At 44.3% G+C, this 20,012-nt stretch overlaps 1 protein-coding gene across 3 annotated transcripts in view; it reads right to left on the bottom strand.

The window, feature by feature from the left end:
* The window catches only part of CD47 (CD47 molecule), a 55,583-nt gene extending 46,289 nt beyond the window's left edge, over window positions 1-9,294 (bottom strand). For 2 of the 3 annotated variants that reach the window (XM_082625043.1, XM_082625042.1), the window contains exon 1: window positions 8,609-8,768. In XM_082625043.1, the coding sequence (XP_082481169.1) occupies window positions 8,609-8,654 (46 nt within the window). In that variant the 5' untranslated portion in view covers window positions 8,655-8,768. Of the gene's footprint in view, window positions 1-8,608; window positions 8,769-9,218 lie in introns of those variants that run through there. The other variant, XM_082625044.1, reaches the window with a different exon arrangement.
* Window positions 9,295-20,012: the final 10,718 nt, after the last annotated feature.

Genomic DNA, 20,012 nt, shown 5'->3' with positions numbered 1-20,012 from the left:
TTGCTACTAAGGGAACAACAGAAGATTGCCGTAGACCCTGACCATTTAGGCCTTCAATCTTTTGTCGTTTCACATGTTCCACATAAAAGTTCTCTCCTTTGTAACAACTCTGAAATCACTCTCCTTTTGCAAGAGTTTATCTTATACTCTCTGAAGGAGTCCTCTCTTCCTATTTCAAGTTGAGTCCTGCAGATAAGAAACCAGAAGCTTCCAATACTTCCACCTATAAATTTTCCTGCTACCCCAACTAGCCACACCTCTCTTCCCCTCACTTCCTCCTCTTCAGAAATGGACCCTGTCACCTGAGAGCTAGTTCACATTTCTGCCCCACACTCATCAATCTCCTCGAGGACTTTCCCTCGTTGTCTATCATCCTCCAACATCCCTCAAGTTCATTTACAGTAGGTTTAAAAAAACTTCTTTAAATGCTTGAATATTAGCCAACTGAAAAAAATAAGTCCCTTGTACTTGTCTCTGTTTCCTAGCATCCTAGAAAGATAATCTACATGCATTTCTTCACCTCTTATTCACTTCTTAAATCTCTGCCACCTGGCCTCCATCTTGGCCTTTTTCACTACAACAGCTCTTGCCAAAGTCACCAATCATCCCCTGTGAGAACGGAATGCACGTGGTTCACTCTCTATCTTGACTTCTCTACAGTTCTTGAGCCAGTGGGCAGCTCCTTTCTTGCTCTTGTCTTTTGGCTTCTATGTCTCTGGATTTCCTCCTAGAGCCTTCTCCACCTCGTTGCAGCATTTTTCTTTATTGAAATCTACTCCTTGACTCACAATAAATATTAGGTTCCTAAGGACTTCCTGTCCAACGCTGCCCCCCACCCCCACCCCCCGCCCCAGTATTCTCCCTCACTCCAGGTTTTAACTACCCACGCATTTTATTTAACTAGGCCTCACCTTTCTCCTGAACTGCAGACCTTGGAAAGCCAACTGGCTGCTATGTGTTTCCACTTGGATGCACTACAGTTACTTCAGAGTCAACATGTCCAAAAATCTACTTACCCTCTGCCTACCTTCATTCCAAATCCTCACTTCCCTAAAGCATTTTCTATTATCTACCAGTCAACCAGACCTGGACCTACGAATCACGCTGGATTCTGCCCTCTCCTTAGCCATGGAGAGTTCTTGTTAGGCTCAGCCTATTTAACAGTTCCTAAATCCAATGTCTGTTGTATGAATTAATTAGGCATTCATCATTTCTGCCTTGAACTATTGCCATACCCTCTTAACTAGCTCCCTGCCTTCAGCCTCAATGTTTCCCCATCCCAGCCATGTATTTTCCACAGTTCCCGAAATAACTGTTCCAAATGCAAATATACACTCTTGTGCCTAATATACTTTAACAGCACCTGCCGCCCCCTGACTTTCAGGCTAAATTCTAAGGGTATTAGCATGGAATACAAACTAGGTCCTTCAAGATCCTGTCCAGCTCCACTTCCTGTACTCCTTCATTTCCAAACTAAGCTCCAATCATAATGACCTTCTTGCAATTCCATGGATATGCAAATGCACTCTCTTCTCCATGCCTTTCCCCCCACACACAAGCTGTTCCCCAGCCTAAGGAGGCCTGTACCTTTCACTGGGTGTTCAGGTAAGAGCACAAACTTTGGAGTCAGACCTTGGATGGTGACTTAGCACTTCCTAAGTGTATATATAACCTTGGGCAAGTTACTTAATTTCTGTATCTCAGTTTCCTCATCTATAAAATGTGAATATTGATAGTGTACACCTCATAGAGATTTTGTTAAGATTTAATCAGATAAAGAACATGGAGTTCTTAGTTCAGTGCCTTTCACATACACAGCAAATGTTCAATAAATGGCAGCTACAGTTCACTAACTTTGGCTCTTCCTGAAAGCATGGTTGAGATGTTCAATCCTGTCCCCTTCGTTGCTACTACTCAACTGTATTCATCCCTCCTTATTGCTCCCACTGCCCCCTCTTCAAGTGCTGTCACTGCACTTACTATCAAATCTTGTAACTACTGTTTTACTTTACTGATCTCTCCTTTAGGATCAAAAGATAGTAATGCAAGGACAATGTCTTCATTTGGTATCCTATGGATCTAACCCAGGGTCCAGCAAGTAGGACTTAATATATTCCTTCTGAATGTAAAAACTTGAAGTATGAATTCCAAGAAGGGAAAATCTAAACATCGTATCAGGGAAGGTTCACTCTTCTTCCATATTTCAAAAGAATCCTCCACTGTTTCTTATTTCTATAGACCTGATTACAGTATCGTGAAGCTACATATTTTAATGAAAAATCTAAATCAAGTCAGTTGCAGATTGGATGGAACAGTTCCTTTAAAATTACTTGTCATGTCTAAGAATGCTCCTCCTACCAGGTGGTGTTTAAACTGGGTCTGGAAGGATAGTAGGAATGTCATAGGAAAGTAAGAGCTTTCTAGGCAGAGTACATAATGAGTACAGGGGAGTGAAGAAAGAGAATAACCGAAGGCTGATGATTATTCAGGTGAGCTCTAGGAAAGGGCTGGAAAAGATGGTTAAGAAGTATTGTAAAGGCTTCCTTGAATGTCATTCTGAGGAGTTTGGAGTTGAAACCATAAGCAGTAGCAAACCACTCAGACTACTTACATTAAAAAAAATAATACAGCAGTATGAAGGGTGAATTGCAGCAGGAAAGGAGATGGGAAAGAAGATACATTAAGAGATCACTGCAGTAATCCAGGCAAATGACAACTGAAAAGAAGGCCAAAAATTACAGTAAAAAAACAAAAAAGGAAAATCGACATACGTCAGGTGTGGGAGGTAAAGGAGAAGAAGAAAGAAGAATTGTAAAGTTGTTAACTAAAAAACAAACAACCCAATCCCAAAATGGGCAGAAGACCTAAATAGACATTTCTCCAAAGAAGATATACAGATTGCCAACAAACACATGAATGGATGCTCAACATCACTAATCATTACAGAAATGCAAATCAAAACTAGAATGAGATATCACCTCACACCAGTCAGAATGGCCTTTATCAAAAAATCTACAAACAATAAATGCTGGAGAGGGTGTGGAGAAAAGGGAACCCTCTTGCACTGTTGGTGGGAATGTAAATTGATACAGCCACTATGGAGAACTGTATGGAGGTTCCTTAAAAAACTAAAAAAACTATCATATGACCCAGCAATCCCACTACTGGGCATACACCCTGAGAAAACCATAATTCAAAAAGAGTCATGTACCACAATGTTCATTGCAGCTCTATTTACAATAGCCAGGACATGGAAGCAACCTAAGTGTCCACTGACAGATGAATGGATAAAGAAGCTGTGGCACATATATACAATGGAATATTACTCAGCCATAAAAAGAAACGAAATTGAGTTATTTGTAGTGAGGTGGATGGACCTAGAGTCTGTCATACAGAGTGAAGTAAGTCAGAAAGGGAAAAACAAATACCGTATGCTAACACATATATATGGAATCTAAAAAAAAAAACCTGGTTCTGAAGAACCTAGGGGCAGGACAGGAATAAAGACACAGACGTAGAGAATGGACTTGAGGACACGGGGAGGGGGAAGGGTAAGCTCGGACGAAGTGAGAGAGTGTCATGGACATATATACACTACCAAATGTAAAACAGATAGCTAGTGGGTGGGAAGCAGACACACAGCACAGGGAGATCAGCTCCGTGCTTTGTGACCACCTAGAGGGGTGTGATAAGGAGGGTGAGAGGGAGACGCAAGAGGGAGGGGACATGGGGATATATGTATATGTACAGCTGATTCACTCTGTTATACAGCAGAAACTAACACACCATTGTAAAGCAATTATACTCCAATATAGTTGTTAAAAAAACTAAAAAATAAAGTAAAATAAAAATAAAGTTGTTGGCTAAAATATCAATAGTATGCATAACTAGTTAGATTATGGATTAACTATACAGAAAAGAGATTTAGGGGTGAATATTCTTTCAATATTTAATAAGCTGAGTATTAAAAGTACCTGTGATGCAATGAAATGGAGATGTCCAGTAGATCCCAGGATATATCAATCTGGATTAAAGAAGAAAAGTCTGAGCTACAAAGACTTGGGAATTACAAGAATATAGGCAGTAATTGAAACTGTGAGCATGAACAAGATCACCCAGAGAGTCCTTGCAAAGCAAAGAGAGCAGGTACCAGAGAATAAAGTGTTGGGGAATACCAATATTTATGGAGCAAATAGTTAAAGAGGAACAAACCAAGGATGTGAGAAAAAGAAGTGATAGAAGTAGGTGAGGCAGCAAAGAATGCCACTGCAGACACCAAGGAAGGGTCTTAATATGGACAAAACAGATGTCAAGCAGGATGAGTAAAAACAGCCTCTAGAGATTTAAAATTTCACCATTAGCTTCTTTACCTGCAGCCATGTCAGCAGACTAGGGACTCGTCAGTATAAGAAAGCAGAGAAAGAAGGCAATAACAGAAAGAGCGTGGAGGCCGGGACAAGGCCAAGGTTTTTTGGGTTGTTCTTCTTGTTTGTTTTTAATATGGGGTGAAACTTGAGCGTGTCTGCTAGCTAAGATGAAGGAATCAATGAAGAAGGAAAGATCTAAAGTACAAGGCTTAAGGATTAAGGTGATTAGGCAGGTCTCCAAGATGGTGGAAGTGAAAGAGCTGTAGACAGGGGATCCTTTCCTTGGAAAGTGAATAGGAACACTTGTGACACTGGGTGAAGGAGGAGAATGAGACAAACGTTGCCTAAGATATTATAGACAAGTTTAGTAATGGTGGGCGGGAAGTTGAGAGAGTCCACACCACACATCACTATTTTTTGCAGTAGAGTAGGAAGTTAATTATTTGCTTGGAATGGATGTTCAGGATTGGCGTAAGAAGCCCCAGCAGTCACTAAGGTGAATGAAGCAAAGCTCGTTGAGTAAAGACACCTGCGAGAAATGAATCCTACTAATATTTGCCATCAGGCTTGGTCTCTGGTATGAAGAACTGGAGTCTCAAACTGAATTGGGTTAGAATGAGGGTCAAAAGGAGGATTTAGTCAGATCTCTCCTCAACAGAAACTAAATAAAGTCTGGGGTAAAATGGAGGTGTCCACACCTGTTTAGTTCTGACTCAAACTAATCTCCCACTGGGTTTTAAAGTGGCCTCATAAGAACAGAAATGGTCAACCTAGAATTATAAGGCCCGGGGCAGTTTAAAGTCAGTAACATCCAGAATTACAGCCTTATCAAGCACTTAAAATATATTAAGTACTACTGCATTATAAAAACAAAAAATCCCTTCTCTTCATAAACGACACTTTAAGTTATTAAGAGGCATACAGTCTGAAATTTGTCTGTATGTCCAAGAGGGCCTTGCAAAATGCTTAGAGCATAACATGGGCTCATACTTGCTTGAAACAGGAAAAGCAATTTTGATAGACCCTGCACTTGCCAAATGCCTTGCCTTGTTTTTTAACCTATAAGTGTGACATGTATTCAAATATGCACTCTTTCTCCTAATCTAAATATTAAACCCTGGGATTGACCAGATTCTGAGTTTTATACAACTGCTCCATGGAGATGGAATAAAATATTCAGAGCAGGGTGTAACTTCTAATTCCTGTTGCAACTCCATGTAACCACAAAGAGGGAAAATTCAGGTTCTATTGTCTTAGTCTAGGTATATCAGAATCAAATTTCCTGGGTGCTCGATATTTTTTTAACTTTATTACTACAATAAGTTTAGCAAAATTGATCCTACACTATCATTCTTGTTCTTTTATCATAGAAGAAATATCAGCACTAGTACACAAAGTGCAAGTTGCTTTATCACAACCCAAGAGTGCATTATATTAGGCTGAGGCACAAGATATAAAAATATAGAAATTTTTCTCTTGTATAAAAAGGTATGACAGCAAACACCTAAAAGATGGGTAAAATGGTTATATGAAAATTACATCATGAAAAGAATATAAATGTATTAGAAAACAATGCCTATAGTAGCTAGAGTTGAATTAACATCAAGGAATGCAAACTTAGTTTTAATAATGCATTTTGGATTTAGAATGTTTATCAATTTTGGGAAAACCACCTATTTTTCATCTTTAGAACCTGGCCTTTCAAATCTCCATTAACAATTCAGTGGCAAAGATAAAACATCTGCCAAAATACAGATGACAGCATGAGCAAATGTCCTAATGGTAGGCATTTAGTGTAATGCTTTAGCATACTGCCTCTAGACTGCTGGGCAGCCCCGGAAATAAGTACTTTTAAATAGGCATTTACTTCCTTAAAATGGCACATTGTGGTTAAAAGTCATATATTCTTTAGGAGAAAAGAAAACATTTTTGTTTAAGCAAGCCAAATGACTACTAGACTTACACAATAAAAATGTTGTTTTTAACCATGTGTACCTTTGATTTTAAAAACTCACTTTGAGCAAAGAAAAAATTCAACCACTGATAAGACAGTTCATATCACTGTCCTTATGTGAGTAGCGTTTTATTTACCAGTTAGTGAATACCACTGAAACTGCTGATGTGCTTTTAAGCAATGTATAATTGGACATATGGGGAAGGGGGGAGGAAAGGAGAATAGTAACTCATTCTACATCTTGTAAACCAATAAAGGATGTTGTATTTTGCCTGTAATTAGAAGGAATGGGCATTTTAGACAATTTCCTTTACTACAAAGATCAATGGAAACTGTAGTGGTTACCCGGAAGTAGCCTTTGATTAACAATCATTTATAAATGAAACTGCAAGCAAATCAAACCTGAGTACAAATAAACGTACAAACCCATGACTTCCTTACTCATTTTAGAATCTAATTTCAGTCTCCCAAATACTTTGGTTTATAACTACTGGTGTTCTGAGACTGTTAACATCTCTTCATACATGTTCTTTTAAAACTACATATTAAACACACTTGCACAAAAATCCATTATATCCTATGACAAACACTATCCCTTCCTGTTTTATATTCAACACTTAACTCAAATGCATAATGCCTCTGTTTTATTTTTTTTCAGGTTATTATTAACTAAGTACAATGAAATACCATAAATTCTGAATTCTAAGACTGTAGGGACTTGAGCACACTACTATTGTATGTAAATGAGTGCTAATTATATGTGATCATACCTATTACTAAAAGAGGCCTAACCATTTCTATCCCCAAAAGTACCATTCTAGCGCTTCTTTCTAATCTACTTGAAAATAGGACCCCGTTTTTAAAACAGTACATTATTTACACTTCTTACGCTTCAAACTAGCTTTGAGACCAACGGTCTGAATTAGTAATATTTTATTACAAATTCATAATCGGGTTCAATATAAGGCTTTCTGATCATACAACAGGTTTCTGAAAGCAGTATTATTTGAGCTATAATGATAGTAATGAGCAATAAGCCGTTAAGAATGATAACAGAAAACACTACCTTACCTAATATCAACCCTTCAGATAACAGAGATTGATTATTAGCAGCTCCAACATCCCAGGCGGCTTCAGAGTGAGGAAAGAGCTAAGCCGGGACTTAAGGGCATTTTGGAAATAGCTTGGAAGTCACAAGCCTTTATGAATGGCACAGTGAGGGTAATAACCCGTTTAAAATGTAATTAACTTAGCATTCTAGAATAAAATGTAACAACTGCTTGTTACTGTTACTCCAACTCAATTCTGAATTTTACAAAAAAGTTCACAAGAGGCTCTACAGATGTGAAGTGTGACAGGCACTGTAGAGCCACGAAAATTCCCATTCCTTCCTCAGTTGTTACAGACGAAGCACACGTTTTAAAAAAGCGAAATGGATTCCAAAAGCTTGGGGGGGCCAAAACGCCTTTGGCGTCGAGAGACACCAAATCTCACTCTGCCGCAAATATGCTTTGACTAGAGGTTACTGTCTTCATACTTCAAGAGAAATCTGGATTACTTTTAAAATGGTTCCCCTAAAAAAAAGTAGGAAAACTTGAACGTGCCGTTCGGACTGTATTAAAGTGGTTGATGGGGCGTGGGAGTAGCGAGAAAGAGTTTCCATCCAGGAAGCTTGTATCTAGGGTAATAAAAAAAAAAAAAAGGCAGCCAGAAGAATCTTCTGATTAAACGCTGGGTTGGAAATGAAACTTAACTGTGTCCTTTACGTCCCCTTAACTCCTATGTTCAGGTGGGAGGGCAAACAGGAGAAACCCCTTCTTTCAGACTTCGCCAAAATGCGCACTTGCATCGCATGAGGCTCGGGCCCTCCCACTCTCCCTCCTTCAACCCCAAATGCGTTTAAAGCACTGAGGAGAGAGAGGGTGCGAAAGAGGGGGGACCCTAACAGCTGCCAACCCCTCTCCTCTGATCGCGCCCTTTCTCTCTACAGCTAATTTTTGCGCGAGGTGCACGGTTTGGAGTCTTCCTCAGTGTGTGCATCTGGAGGTGGAGAACAGGGTAAGATGAGCCCCGCTCTCACCCAGGGGAAGAGGAAGAGGAGGCAAAGAAGGGGGCGCAGATTACCCGCGGGGCCCTCCCACGTCCGCACCCCGGGCGTGCAGGGCCCGCGTGCCCCGCGCCCTGGCCACCCTCTCCAGGGAGCCGCCGGGCCAGAGGGGGCGCAGCCCACACACCCGCGGGGGCGGCGAGACACTAGCCGCAGAGCCAAGAGCGAGTGACCACTCACCGCAGCGCGCCGAGCCCAGCAGCAGCAACACCACCAGGGGCCACATCTCCGCCCCCGCCGCGGGGTCGCCGCCGCCGCAGGTGTCTGGAGCAGGCGCCGCCGCCGTTAGAGAGGACCGACCGCCGCCTCCCGTCACAGTCAGGACCGGGTGCCCAGGCGGCTTGGCCGCGCGCAGGCGCGCTCCCGCCGCCCCACACCCGCTCCCCCTCCCGCGCGGGCCGCGCACGCGCGCTCGGCCTCGCCCCCCGCCCCGCCGCGACTGCTGTTGACGCGTCGCCCTTCCGACTCGCGGCCTCGAGTTCCCGCTCCCGCCAGCTCCCCGGCGGTGGCGCGCGCCGGGCATCCTCGTCAAGCCCTGCCGCCCCAGTCCCCCGCCCCCCTGTCAGTGTCCCCGAGGCTGAGCGCGTATTCTCACGCTCACCGGGACCTCATTACCCCTGTCCCTGTCTGCTGTTACCTTTTTGCCTCCCGGCCGTGGGCCCCACTGTCCTCCCTCCACTCATCCTCTCCTTCTTTCACTCCCATCCTCACGCTTCAGGAACTACCGCCCCCAGGCGCTGCTCAGCCGGACCGCGGAGCCCCGGACCCTCCCGAGCCCAGGCTCACTCGCCTCTTCCGGGGTCGACGTTCTCCTGCGCGCTTGGACCTTGACGCCTCCACGCCTCTCACTTCTGCCCGTTTCCCCTGAAGCTCCGCCGCCTGCCGCAGGAGCTCACACCGCGTGGGGGCGTCCCTACGCTTCCCCCCGCGGGCAGCGAGCCGGGGGCACCGCGCCGAGGGCAGACAGGTGGCGGGCGCCTGTCCGCAGGGAACTTCCGCGCTCGCGTCGTGGGCTCCGGCGCCCTCCTCGGTTCACCTGCCCCCAACTGCTTTTGTTTTCCTAGCGGCTCTCGGGTTCTCAGCTCTTTTTCTCGCCTTGTTCTATAGTGTTTTCAACCTTTGAACGGGATTACTCAAACAAGTTCCACTCGCGGTGGTAAACACTTTGAGATGTGGTTAATTATGGAACCCTAGGGGCGATCAGGCATGGTCACAAACGTTAGCAGAAGTATCCAAGATGTCCCTTCCTGCAGAGTCACTGGGCCTGGTTAGTGATCTCGCCCTGTGCACTCCTGCTCAGTTTGGGTTTAGCTTGCTTGAAAAATGGGTTCAAAGTGTGGCTCCAAGCCACAATATGGACGAGGCCTTTGAATAGCTCACCGAATCACACAGGCCACATCATTCCTACTAAAGCAAAAGCCCTTTTAGAACTACCTTTAACATTTACCCTAAACGATGAAAACTCTTGTCAAAAAGTCATGCTCTGGTGACTACTCTGATGGCGTGCATATCCTGTCTGCTCCCTTGGTTGTTTTTCTCTTACGCCGTGGAAAACAAAGCAATTTCCCACCGCAATATTCCACTCCTCCAAATCCTCTACCCATGGCACTTCCTCCATTGCATCCCCATAGTAATAACACCCAGGAAACAAAACTACTACTCTGACCCTCTGTAGCAGTGTACTGTGTAATATACTGTGTAACTCTTCCCTGTGATTATTTTTTGTGTAGACCTCTTCCCCACAGCGTTATCAGTTCTTTAAAATCAGAGAAGGTATTTTAAGTATTCCCTTCTCCATGACTTCCTGATGAACTGGGCAGACAGAAGGGGTTTTAAACAACTTGTTGATGTGACTTGAGGCAAGTGTTGCTCCAGTGAAATTTGATAGTTTTTTAATGATTAAAGAAAAAAAGAGAGAGAGAGAGAAAGAAAGAAAAAGAAAGAAAGAAAAAGAAAAAGAAAGAAAAAGAATTGCCTGGCAGGTATCTTATTAAAACAATGGTTAATAATTATGGTAGTAATGATTTGAATAGCAGCCTTGACACCCTGAGGCTACCAAAGAGACTGATGGATTCTCCTCCCACTGCTGCTTATGTGGATACAAAAGAATCATCCATCAGACCTTTAGCCTTCGGGACATTGTGTATCACAGAGCAGCTGGTTGGCTAAATAAGGTTGTCTGCTGTCCCTGAGATCAACCAACCCCCCTAAAGCTGAAGAGTGACTGGGAAGGACTGTCCCCAGCTTTCAGAGGTAGAGATCAGTGATGCTCTATTTTATCCTGGGAGCTGCTGAGGCTATGTGCTTAATGTAGCTTTGTGCAGAAAATGGAATAGGCTTAAGTCAGGTAAAGGAGAGGCCACCTGGGTGACCACCTCTGCTCTTAGGAATCTAGCTGGGATAGGTTTTGATGGTGGGGCAGGAGGAGGCCTGTTCCAGGAGAGACAATCCAAAGCAACCTACGTAGGTTTGATGATCTTCTCTCTGGGATAACCTTGGGCTCCTTTCTCTAGTATCTAACCACCTCACATTTGTGTTTCCCTTGTAACATTTGCAAGCATTTTTATTTGGATTTTGATCTCATCTTATCTTTATGTGACGGGCTTTCTTGGATGGAAGACAAGGGAGTAGTGCATAGAATGTTTGGAACAGAGGTAGTACGCATTAGGTATATTACCTAAATTAATCTTCATAACAGCCTTAGAATGGGTATTATGATCTTCACTTTAGCGATGACAAAGGGAAAGAGGGACGATGAGCACATTGCCTATGGTTCTGTGTGATACTTATCTCTCATTTGCGTCTAACTCCCTTGCCCTCTTTTTCCTACTTTTTCTTTTCACTCTGTAATGTCAAAGATGTTATAGTTTCCCCTTTGTAGATGAATAAACTTACAACCCCCAAATAATTGCTACCCTTTACCATTATCAATACCCTTATAGATGAGGAAAGTGAAGCTTGCTCACAAGCTCAGGGAGGGGATGGTGGTTGGTCTGACTTCAAGGCCAATGAAAATGTTCACAAGCTTCCCTTCTGAATTCATGGTCAACTCCCCTTTCTTTCACTTTCTAGCTTAACAATACATCTACTTTTATCTTCCTCCCCAAACCTACATGCTACCACATAGCTCATATTGATATGATATTGTCTAAAAATTTATATTGATACAGTTGTATCCTTACTGTAGTTTTTCATTCAACTAGACCTTTTCTTTGGCCCCATGTTGGTGTGCCATGCAGTGCCATGCATTGTCCCTGATACTCCTGAGAGCTAGCTCAGGACTGTACCTGCCTAGCTGTGCAAAGCCTGTGCTTTGTGCAGAGCCAGATGAACCTTTCTACATAAGCGGACCCACGTCAAAGGATCCCACAGTAGACCAAAGCCCAGGATAACCCCAGTGTAAGTTAAGTCCTCCTACTCTGTATTTTTAGTCATGTTTGGTGCATATGAGTTACTTTATTATATTGAAAGTACCTGTTTGTGTTGCTGTCTTCAAGTTCAATAGCAACTCTTTCCTAGACTGTAAGCCCAATGAGGGGAGAGACCACGTGGGTCCTATTCATTGCTAGTCCCATTGCCTGGCATAGCATAGGTAATCAACAAGTGGTTGTTAAAAGGGTGAATGAAAGAATTATAAATAACCTCTCAAGGCCAGGAACTCCATCTTCTATGATTGTCTGGCAAATCACCCATCATAAGGGGATGTTCCATTCTGAAATTCTGTGAACTGAACTATTGAGCTAACCCTGGTGCTTATCTGGTATACCAGAGATTTTTATCACCACTAAGTTCCAATTTTTTGGTTTATCAATCATCAAGCTTGTTGAAGTACCTGATGAGTATTATCTCTCTTCTTAGTGTCTCTGAATATGATTTTTTCCTTTTGGGTTTGTTTTTTGTCATGAAGATTCTTGCATTTTTAACACACCAGTGTGATACAAGCTAACTTCCGTGCCCTGGACAGGCGCTTTACACTCGTAACAATGGACTTTTCCATGCTGGGACTTTTCTACTTTCAGGCTTCTGTGCTTCAGTCATGCTGTTCCCTCTGCTTCACATGTCCTTCCCCACACTTTCTTCTTCTCTCTCCAACCCAAAGAATTCCAGCTCATCCTTCAAGGCCAAGATCAAATTTTACCTCCTCCAAGAAGCCTTTCTCAACCCTACTTTTCCTTTTTCGCATAACTCTCCACCACTTTTCAGGTCTAATGACCTCTTCCATTATATTATACTTTGTTCATGCTGCTAATAAAATGTGTCAATATATATTTCTTTCTACATACCTGTCTCCTCTTCTATCATGTTAGCTAGAAAAAAAGTGAAATGTTTCTGAGTATATTTGTGTCTCCAGGGTCTGGCACAGTACCTGGTTGAGATCTAAGGCTGTGTGTGTGTTAAATCAATCAAGAGAAATCAGTGTGCTGTGTAGTATACAGAAACACTTTAGCCTAGGTTTGAGTTACAGCCACGTACTACCAGTTAACCTTGGACAAGTTATGTAACCTTTGTGAGCCCTAGTTTCCTTTCCTCATTTTATAAGCTAGATGATAAAATGATAAAAATAATAGAAATTAACTCTTCAAATTGCCTTGACAATTTAGTGTTAACACTTTTACAGTTACATAGAGCTGTGCCTGGTGCACAGTAATCACCCAGTCAATATCAGCTCTTTTTATTACAATCTTCTTACAGTGAGATGGGTCTCCTAGATGGGCAGTGAAGAGTATTTCAGAAAGATCACCAATTACTGATCTGGAGCCCTGCAAAATTACTGTGGATTGGTGAACCATCTACAATTTTGATTTAAGCTAGAGGCACATGTCTGTGCCCAGTGGGTAGGCCTTAATCCTCTTGCGCTTCTGCACACCGTGTTCGTGATTGAATGCTGAGGGACCCACATCTCTGTCGCCTGGCTCAGGGCCCAGTGTCCTAGGATGTTATTTCAACTTGACCCAGTTATTAAAGCATAGGAGTCCCAGTCATTAAATAAAGCCGTGTAGCAATGAGGGTCTGTGTTCTCCGGTCAAGGACTGGGTTTGGTTGGTTAGGCAGCTGGAAGATATCGACGTGTGACTGGGGAGATGGATTTGGCTTAGGGAAATGGAAGGAAGGCTCCAGCAGCAGAAAATGATCTTCGTCCTCGCCCATGCTTCAATTAGGGGCAAATACTCGAAATAGAAACTGCCTCCCAGTAGGAGGGTGGTAAGTAGGACTGAAGGTTTCTGGTAAGAGATATCCTCCCAGAGAGATGACAGCCTGATCTGGTGTGAATTTCCTTGTGGATGTCAGATGTGCACAGGCTTGTTTTGCCTGGGTCAGGGAGAAGCACAGCGTGTCCTGCTCCTGCTGCGGCTGCTGCTAGTGGCTACCCCTGTGGGGGGCCCGTACTCAAGACAGCGGGCAAGCACTAGAGAAAGGCAGCTTCTACTTTAGGTTGTCAAATGGCCAAAGGCTTCTTTCTTTAAGAGCACATAACATTTGGGGTCCTGGAAGGCCCCTGGTCTCTTGCCGAGCTCTCCTCTCTGAGGACAGGTAACATACATACAGCAGGTCACACTACGTACCAAGACCTCACCATGCTAGCGTGCCATTTTCTGTGGCCGCCAGAACTAAGTACCACGAATTTAGGGACTTAAAATAACACCCATTTAGTATCTCACAGTTCTGTAGGTCAGAAGTCCAGTGGGCTCAGCTGGTTTCTCTGCTTCTGGTCTCACAAGGCCAAAATCAAGGTGTCGACTGGGCTCCTTTCCCTTCTGGAGGTTCTAGGGGAGAATTCGTTTCCAGGATCATTCAGGTGATTGGCAGAATTCAGTAGCTATAGGACTGAGGTCCACATTTCTCTGCTGGCTGCCATCTAGGGGTGCCCCTTAGCACCTAGAGGCCTCTTTTGGGTCATTGTGTATAGTTGCATGTAGTCTCAAAACATGTCAGAACTAGCAATGGTACACAAAATCCTTCTTTTGTTGTCATATTTCTTCTGTCTCCCCTTATTCTGCCACATTTCTACGACTGACTCCTCTGCCTTCCTCTTCTACTTTTAAGTGCTCACGTGATTAGATTGGGCCCCTCAGGTAATCCAGGATAATCTCCCTATTTTAAGGTCTGTAACCTTAATCACATCCACAAAGTCTCTTTTGCCATGTAAAATAACATATTCTCAGACTCCCAGCTATCAGGGGCTTGGAAGTCTTTGGGAGGCATTGTTCTGCCTACCACAGGTAGGTTCTTTTATATTTATGTCCCTCAGTCCTCATCACAGGCCCATAAGGGAAGCCTCATTATACCCGTCGTGCATGTGTAGAAACGGAGGTTCAGAGAGGCTTATATCACAGGGAAGAGACAGTGGAGCTGCAGTTTGAATCTTGCTTCAGAGCTCACACCCCTTCCTCTGCTAGAGGGAAGGAATAATGCAAGCAAAGCAATTGCATGATCTGTTGCACTCGCTGCAGTTCCCACTGTTGTTTCACTAGTGCTGTTTCTCAACTTAGTGCAGTAGTCACCACTGTGTCCACCGAGTTTCCAGTTCTCTTCCTAGGTCTCAGATAAGTGTATCCACTAGGCATCCGCAGAAAACAGGTGGCTCACTCCAATGAAGTGATTTAGAAGAGAGAGATTAAGGTGGTGGTCCCCACCCACCCTGGCTGTGGACTGGTATTGGTCCGGCTGGTTAGGAACGGGGCCGCACAGCAGGAGGTGAGTGGTGGGCGAGCGAACGAAGCTTCATCTGCCGCTCCCCATCACCCCCCATCTCTCGCATTACGGCCTGAACCGTCCCCCGCAACCCCATCTGTGGAAAAATTGTCTTGCACAAAACTGACCCCTGGTGCCAAAAAGGTTGGGGACCCCTGGATTAAGGGACTGTTTGCAGGGATGTGGGTGGGGTTAAAGGAAACAGACAAGGAAAGGCAAGGGCTGTTAGCTAACAATAGCTATTGCTCCCAGGTCCCTAGGTCTGGAGGTGCAAGAGGAGGAAGTGGTCACCAGAAAGAGAAAGGAGAAACTGAAGGAGGGCTTCCAGGCAAGAGCTGTGGCCTTTGATAGAGGAACACAGCCCCCACCAGCCTGCTGGAGAGGAAGGTGTCAAAGTAAGTAGTCAGGCTTCACTCCCTCCCACCCTCTGAATTCCTTCTGTGGGCAATTCTCAGCTAGAAGCCAGGGGAGCGGGGGGAAAGCTCTGCTTAGGCAGTTCTTGAAGTTCAGCTTTCCAGGCTCAGGAGAGTATGGAAGGGTGGAGAGTTGACCTGAGGGAGAATATCCAGCACAGCAGGACTATCCCTCCCTATCCCCTTGAAACTGGGTAAGACTGACTGCCCAGTGTATTAGTTTCCTAGGGCTGCCCTGACAAATTACCATAAACGAGGGGGCTTAAAACAAGAAAAGTTTATTCTAGAAGTCTGAAGTCAAGGTGTCAGCAGAGCCCTGCTCCCTCTGATGGCTCTAGAGAAGAATCGTTTCTTGCCTCTCCCTAGCTTCTGCTAGATGCTGACAATCCTTGGAATTCCTTGGTGTGAGCTGCAACACTTCACTCTCTGCCTCCATCCCCACGTGGCCTTCTGCTCTTTCCATATGTCCTGTCTTCTTATAAGGACACCAATCATTAGGTTACATACTAGAATTAGTATGATATCATCTCCAGACCCTTAATGATCAATAAATACATCAACAAAGGCCTTATTTCCAAATGACGTCACACTCTGAGGTACCAGGAACAGACATGAATTTGGAGGGGAGACTCTTCAACTCACTGTAGCCAGTAAAGTGTGTTAGGTCTGGGCATGGGATTTGCTGCTCTCTCTTCCCCTCCCCAGTGGCAATTAGCAGTGCTCCAGACAGCGGCTGCTCCCTCAGCCTGGGTCCTGGAGTGAAGATGGAGCAAAGCGGAGCCCCAGCTGATCTACAAGGGAAACGCAACAAGAATAGAAATAAGTGTGTCATCTCTCCTGAAGGGATAGCATCTGAAGTATTTAATGACCACAGTCCAGCCCTTCAGAGATATTTCCAGCCGCTAATGCAGCTCCCCATTTCCTTCCTTACATACAAAAACACCCTTGAATACTGGCGTTAACCAAAACCACTCTGCAGACTCACTGTTCCTCTCGGCTCCAACTCCACTGGCAACATTTTACTGCTTACCATTCCTCTTTGGGGCCAAGGTGTAGGAAGAAAGGGATTTTAAAGACAGCCGTTTGTATCCTTAGATGGGCAAGTTTTCTAGAAAAAGAAGAATGAAGGCTAGAGCACATGGGTGTTCTTTGAAATTAGCTGCAGAGAAACTGTGTACATTTCAGGCTGAGAGTCTCGTCTCCAGTTTCAGAAGAATTCCCCACCTGCAGCAGCTCGGGATGTCTGCTGAGGAACCTTTGTTCTCCACCAAAACCAGGGCTCCCTACATGTGCTCCTCCCCCCCGTCCCCTACTGTGGCCACAGCACAACATTACTCAAGACACTGTGCCTCATGAGGTTTGCTTATTGATGCTACGTGAGTTCCCTGGGTACATCTGTCAACTTACTTTTCTCTAATACTGGTCTAATTGCTATGGGTGTGGGCCAGAGACTCAAACTATCATCAGATGGGCTTTAAAAGTGAAGTGGATAAACTAGGATCAAACTGCCAGACAAGACAGATGTACATATTTGGAATCATGAGAAGGGTTGCCTGATTCATGTGCCTTTAACCTCACTTATCTGTCTGTCTTGAATGGCAGCCTGGACTTGAAGTCTCCCACATGCCAACTACCACTGCTGATGCAGCTGCAACTTCTACTCACTTTCTCCCAACCCTAGGTCCCATGAACCCCAATAGTAGGAGGAAAAGGAAAAGTTACTGCAGCACTGTGCTTAGAGGGCTGGTTCTCTAAGCATGGTATCTGGATCAGCAGCTGGGAACTTGGACCTTACCCCAGAAACTCTGGAGTGGGACCTAGCAATCTGTGTTTCAGGGAGTCTTCCAGGTGATTCTGGTGTATACCAAAGTTTGAGAGCCACCAGCTTAGGGTTTGATCTCAGAAGTCAGGTGGCCTGCCTAGGAGGTCATCCATCTTGGTAAAAATATCATCAGCTTCTCTGTCCCCTTTGATTTGCTGGGAAAGACCCACATGTAGTACGGTGGAGAATCCCTTGGAACCCCGGTTATCTCCTGGCCCTCTGGGCATTTTGTATTTGCTGTAGGTCACAAGTTCTACCCAGGCTGTGGTGGTGACCTGGAGACAGAATCATGACGGCCACAAGAGAAGCATCTCACATGGGAGCAGGGATTCTCTGACGTCTCATGGTGAAGCAGCACATATCCCACCTCGTTCTGAGAGAAACAGATGTGTGCTTTAAAGAGGCTTGAGGATCTCTTCAGTTCTATATTTAGTGAGTTTAGCAGTCGTTTAAGAAACTGGTTTTATTGTAGTTGACAAACGGCCTTTCTTGTGTGTCCATCAAAGTACTTAGGACCTGAAATCTGTGCTAATCTCTTGAGTTTCCACTACAAGATGCCATTTTGATAAAATGTAGGAATCTTCCATATGGTTATGTAATTGTGCTTCTTTGTCTAGAGAATGAAGTAAGTGAAACCGGGGGATCCCCTGGAGAAAGGACAGATCAGTACCCATTTCACCAGATGACAAATTCAGAGGCACCCACGAGGCAGCATGTAAAGTAGGGGAGAGACGAGTCGCACTCTATCATAATTTAAAAGAAAATGATGTGTTCATTTTAAACAGTCACAGGGGCTAGACCATCTGGAGCTGGCTCTGGTAAACTAAGGTAAAGGGCTCGTCTTAACCTGTTCTATCGCTGGGAGGTATGTGGCATACTTGTCATGGGGAATGCATGAGCGCTTCTTCCTCTGGAGATGAGAGAAGGGCTCCTGATGGACGAATCAGTCAGGTTTGCTGATGGATATATTCCTCTCCTTCAGTTGTTCAGATGATTCTCTTAATTTTGTCAGCAGTACTGGATTGCCTAAGAAAGTCCACGGGTTTGCTTGCACAGCACAAAATCTGGTGAACTAGGAATTTTATATTTTGCCCTTTTTTGGTGAAAAGGTTGCATTTCTCAAGCTCTTCCTCCTTTCCACTCTCAGAACCCTCACTGTGTTTTGGAGCATGGTAAATATGGTCCCAGAAGGCCAATTGAACATGTTTGTGATTTGTGCTCCAATAGTCACCTCCCCTTTCCCTGTCTCCTCTCTTTGGGGGGCTAAGTCTATGCCTATCCAGCTTCCTTTACCTCCCCAAGAAGTGACTTTGTACCAGTGGAACTGGAAGCTAGATGAAAAGCTATCAAACCACTAAGGGAAGGAATCAATGGTAATGTATGTAAGTGTGTGTATATATCACAAGTGACAGGCTCATTTCCATGCAAGTTAAGATATTCTCAGTGCCTCTAATTGACGCCCTGCATATCTGTGCACACACACACTCTGATGGGGATATACATGGCTGGATTCACCCCGTAGAGGCGAAGTGGACAGCTGCCCATGGGCTGGGATTTGATTTTGCTCTAGGACCCTCTCGGTGACTACCCCCGCTGGCCCAGGCCCTTTGCCTTTTGGGAATTCCCACATCACTGTCCTCTTTGGGTTCAGGCACTGAAAGCTGTTTAAATGCAAATTATTGTCTAGGTGGTAGAGACATTATTATTCATTAATATTTGGGTTTTAATGAGTTTATCAGCTTAGAAGAGAACAGGCCAGAGTCTTTTGGTAATAGAAGCCAGAGAGATATGTTTTAATAATGATAGGTGGAAAAGAAAGAGTGAGATAGGAAATACTACAGAAACTATAGCCATAGGCTCAAGGAATAGCACAAAGACACTAGTTACATGGTAAGGAGTAAGATGGAAATAGGAAAGTGGGAAATAAGGTGGCTCCTTGAGTCCACAGATCATTTCTGCCAGGAGCTCTTAGAGATTCTTTCCTAGGCAGGAGTGTTTGTAGAAACCCTTGCTGAGACAATGCTAAATTTCGCATTTGCTTTGCCAGCACTATTTCCAAGGATTTATATAGTTATTTAAAGATATTTATTGAACACCTAGTACATACCTAGGCACTGTGGGTGTATCAGAACAACAGACCAGACAGAACCCAACCCTCAAGGAGCTTGCCTTTTAGTGTGGGCTGCAGGGGGTGGGCAGAGACAGCAGACACAGTACGTAAGGGAAGTGTGGTAAGTTAAACATGATAGAGGCTCTGGAGAAGAAGAAAGCAATGAGAGGGGCTGGGGAGGGAGTGCCATTTTAAATGAGGTGGTCAGAGAAGGCTCACTAGAAGCTGACATTTGAGTAAAAAGTGAGTAGGGAGTAAAGAAACCACACAGATTCCACGAGGAGATCATTTCCAGCAGAGGGGAGAGTAAATGCAAGGTCCTGCATCAGGAGTCTGGCTGGCTTGTTTGAGGAAGAGCAGGGGTGTTGGAGGTAGGAGGATCTGTGGGTAGGGCAGTGGACAGTGTGGTCAGACGAGACTGAGCACAGGGGAGAATAGTTGGGGATAAGGTCAGAAGACCGTGGGGAGTCCAGTTCACACAGCACCTTATAAGACTTAACTTTTACTCTGAGTGAGAGAGTTTTGGGGGGCAGTGTCATTAGCCAA

This window comes from Mesoplodon mirus (assembly GCF_964341445.2).
Source record: "Mesoplodon mirus genome assembly, chromosome: 6".
Classification (NCBI taxonomy): Eukaryota; Metazoa; Chordata; class Mammalia; order Artiodactyla; family Ziphiidae; genus Mesoplodon; species Mesoplodon mirus.
Note: the sequence above shows the minus strand (reverse complement) of the source record. Positions and strands in the feature narration are given on the sequence as shown.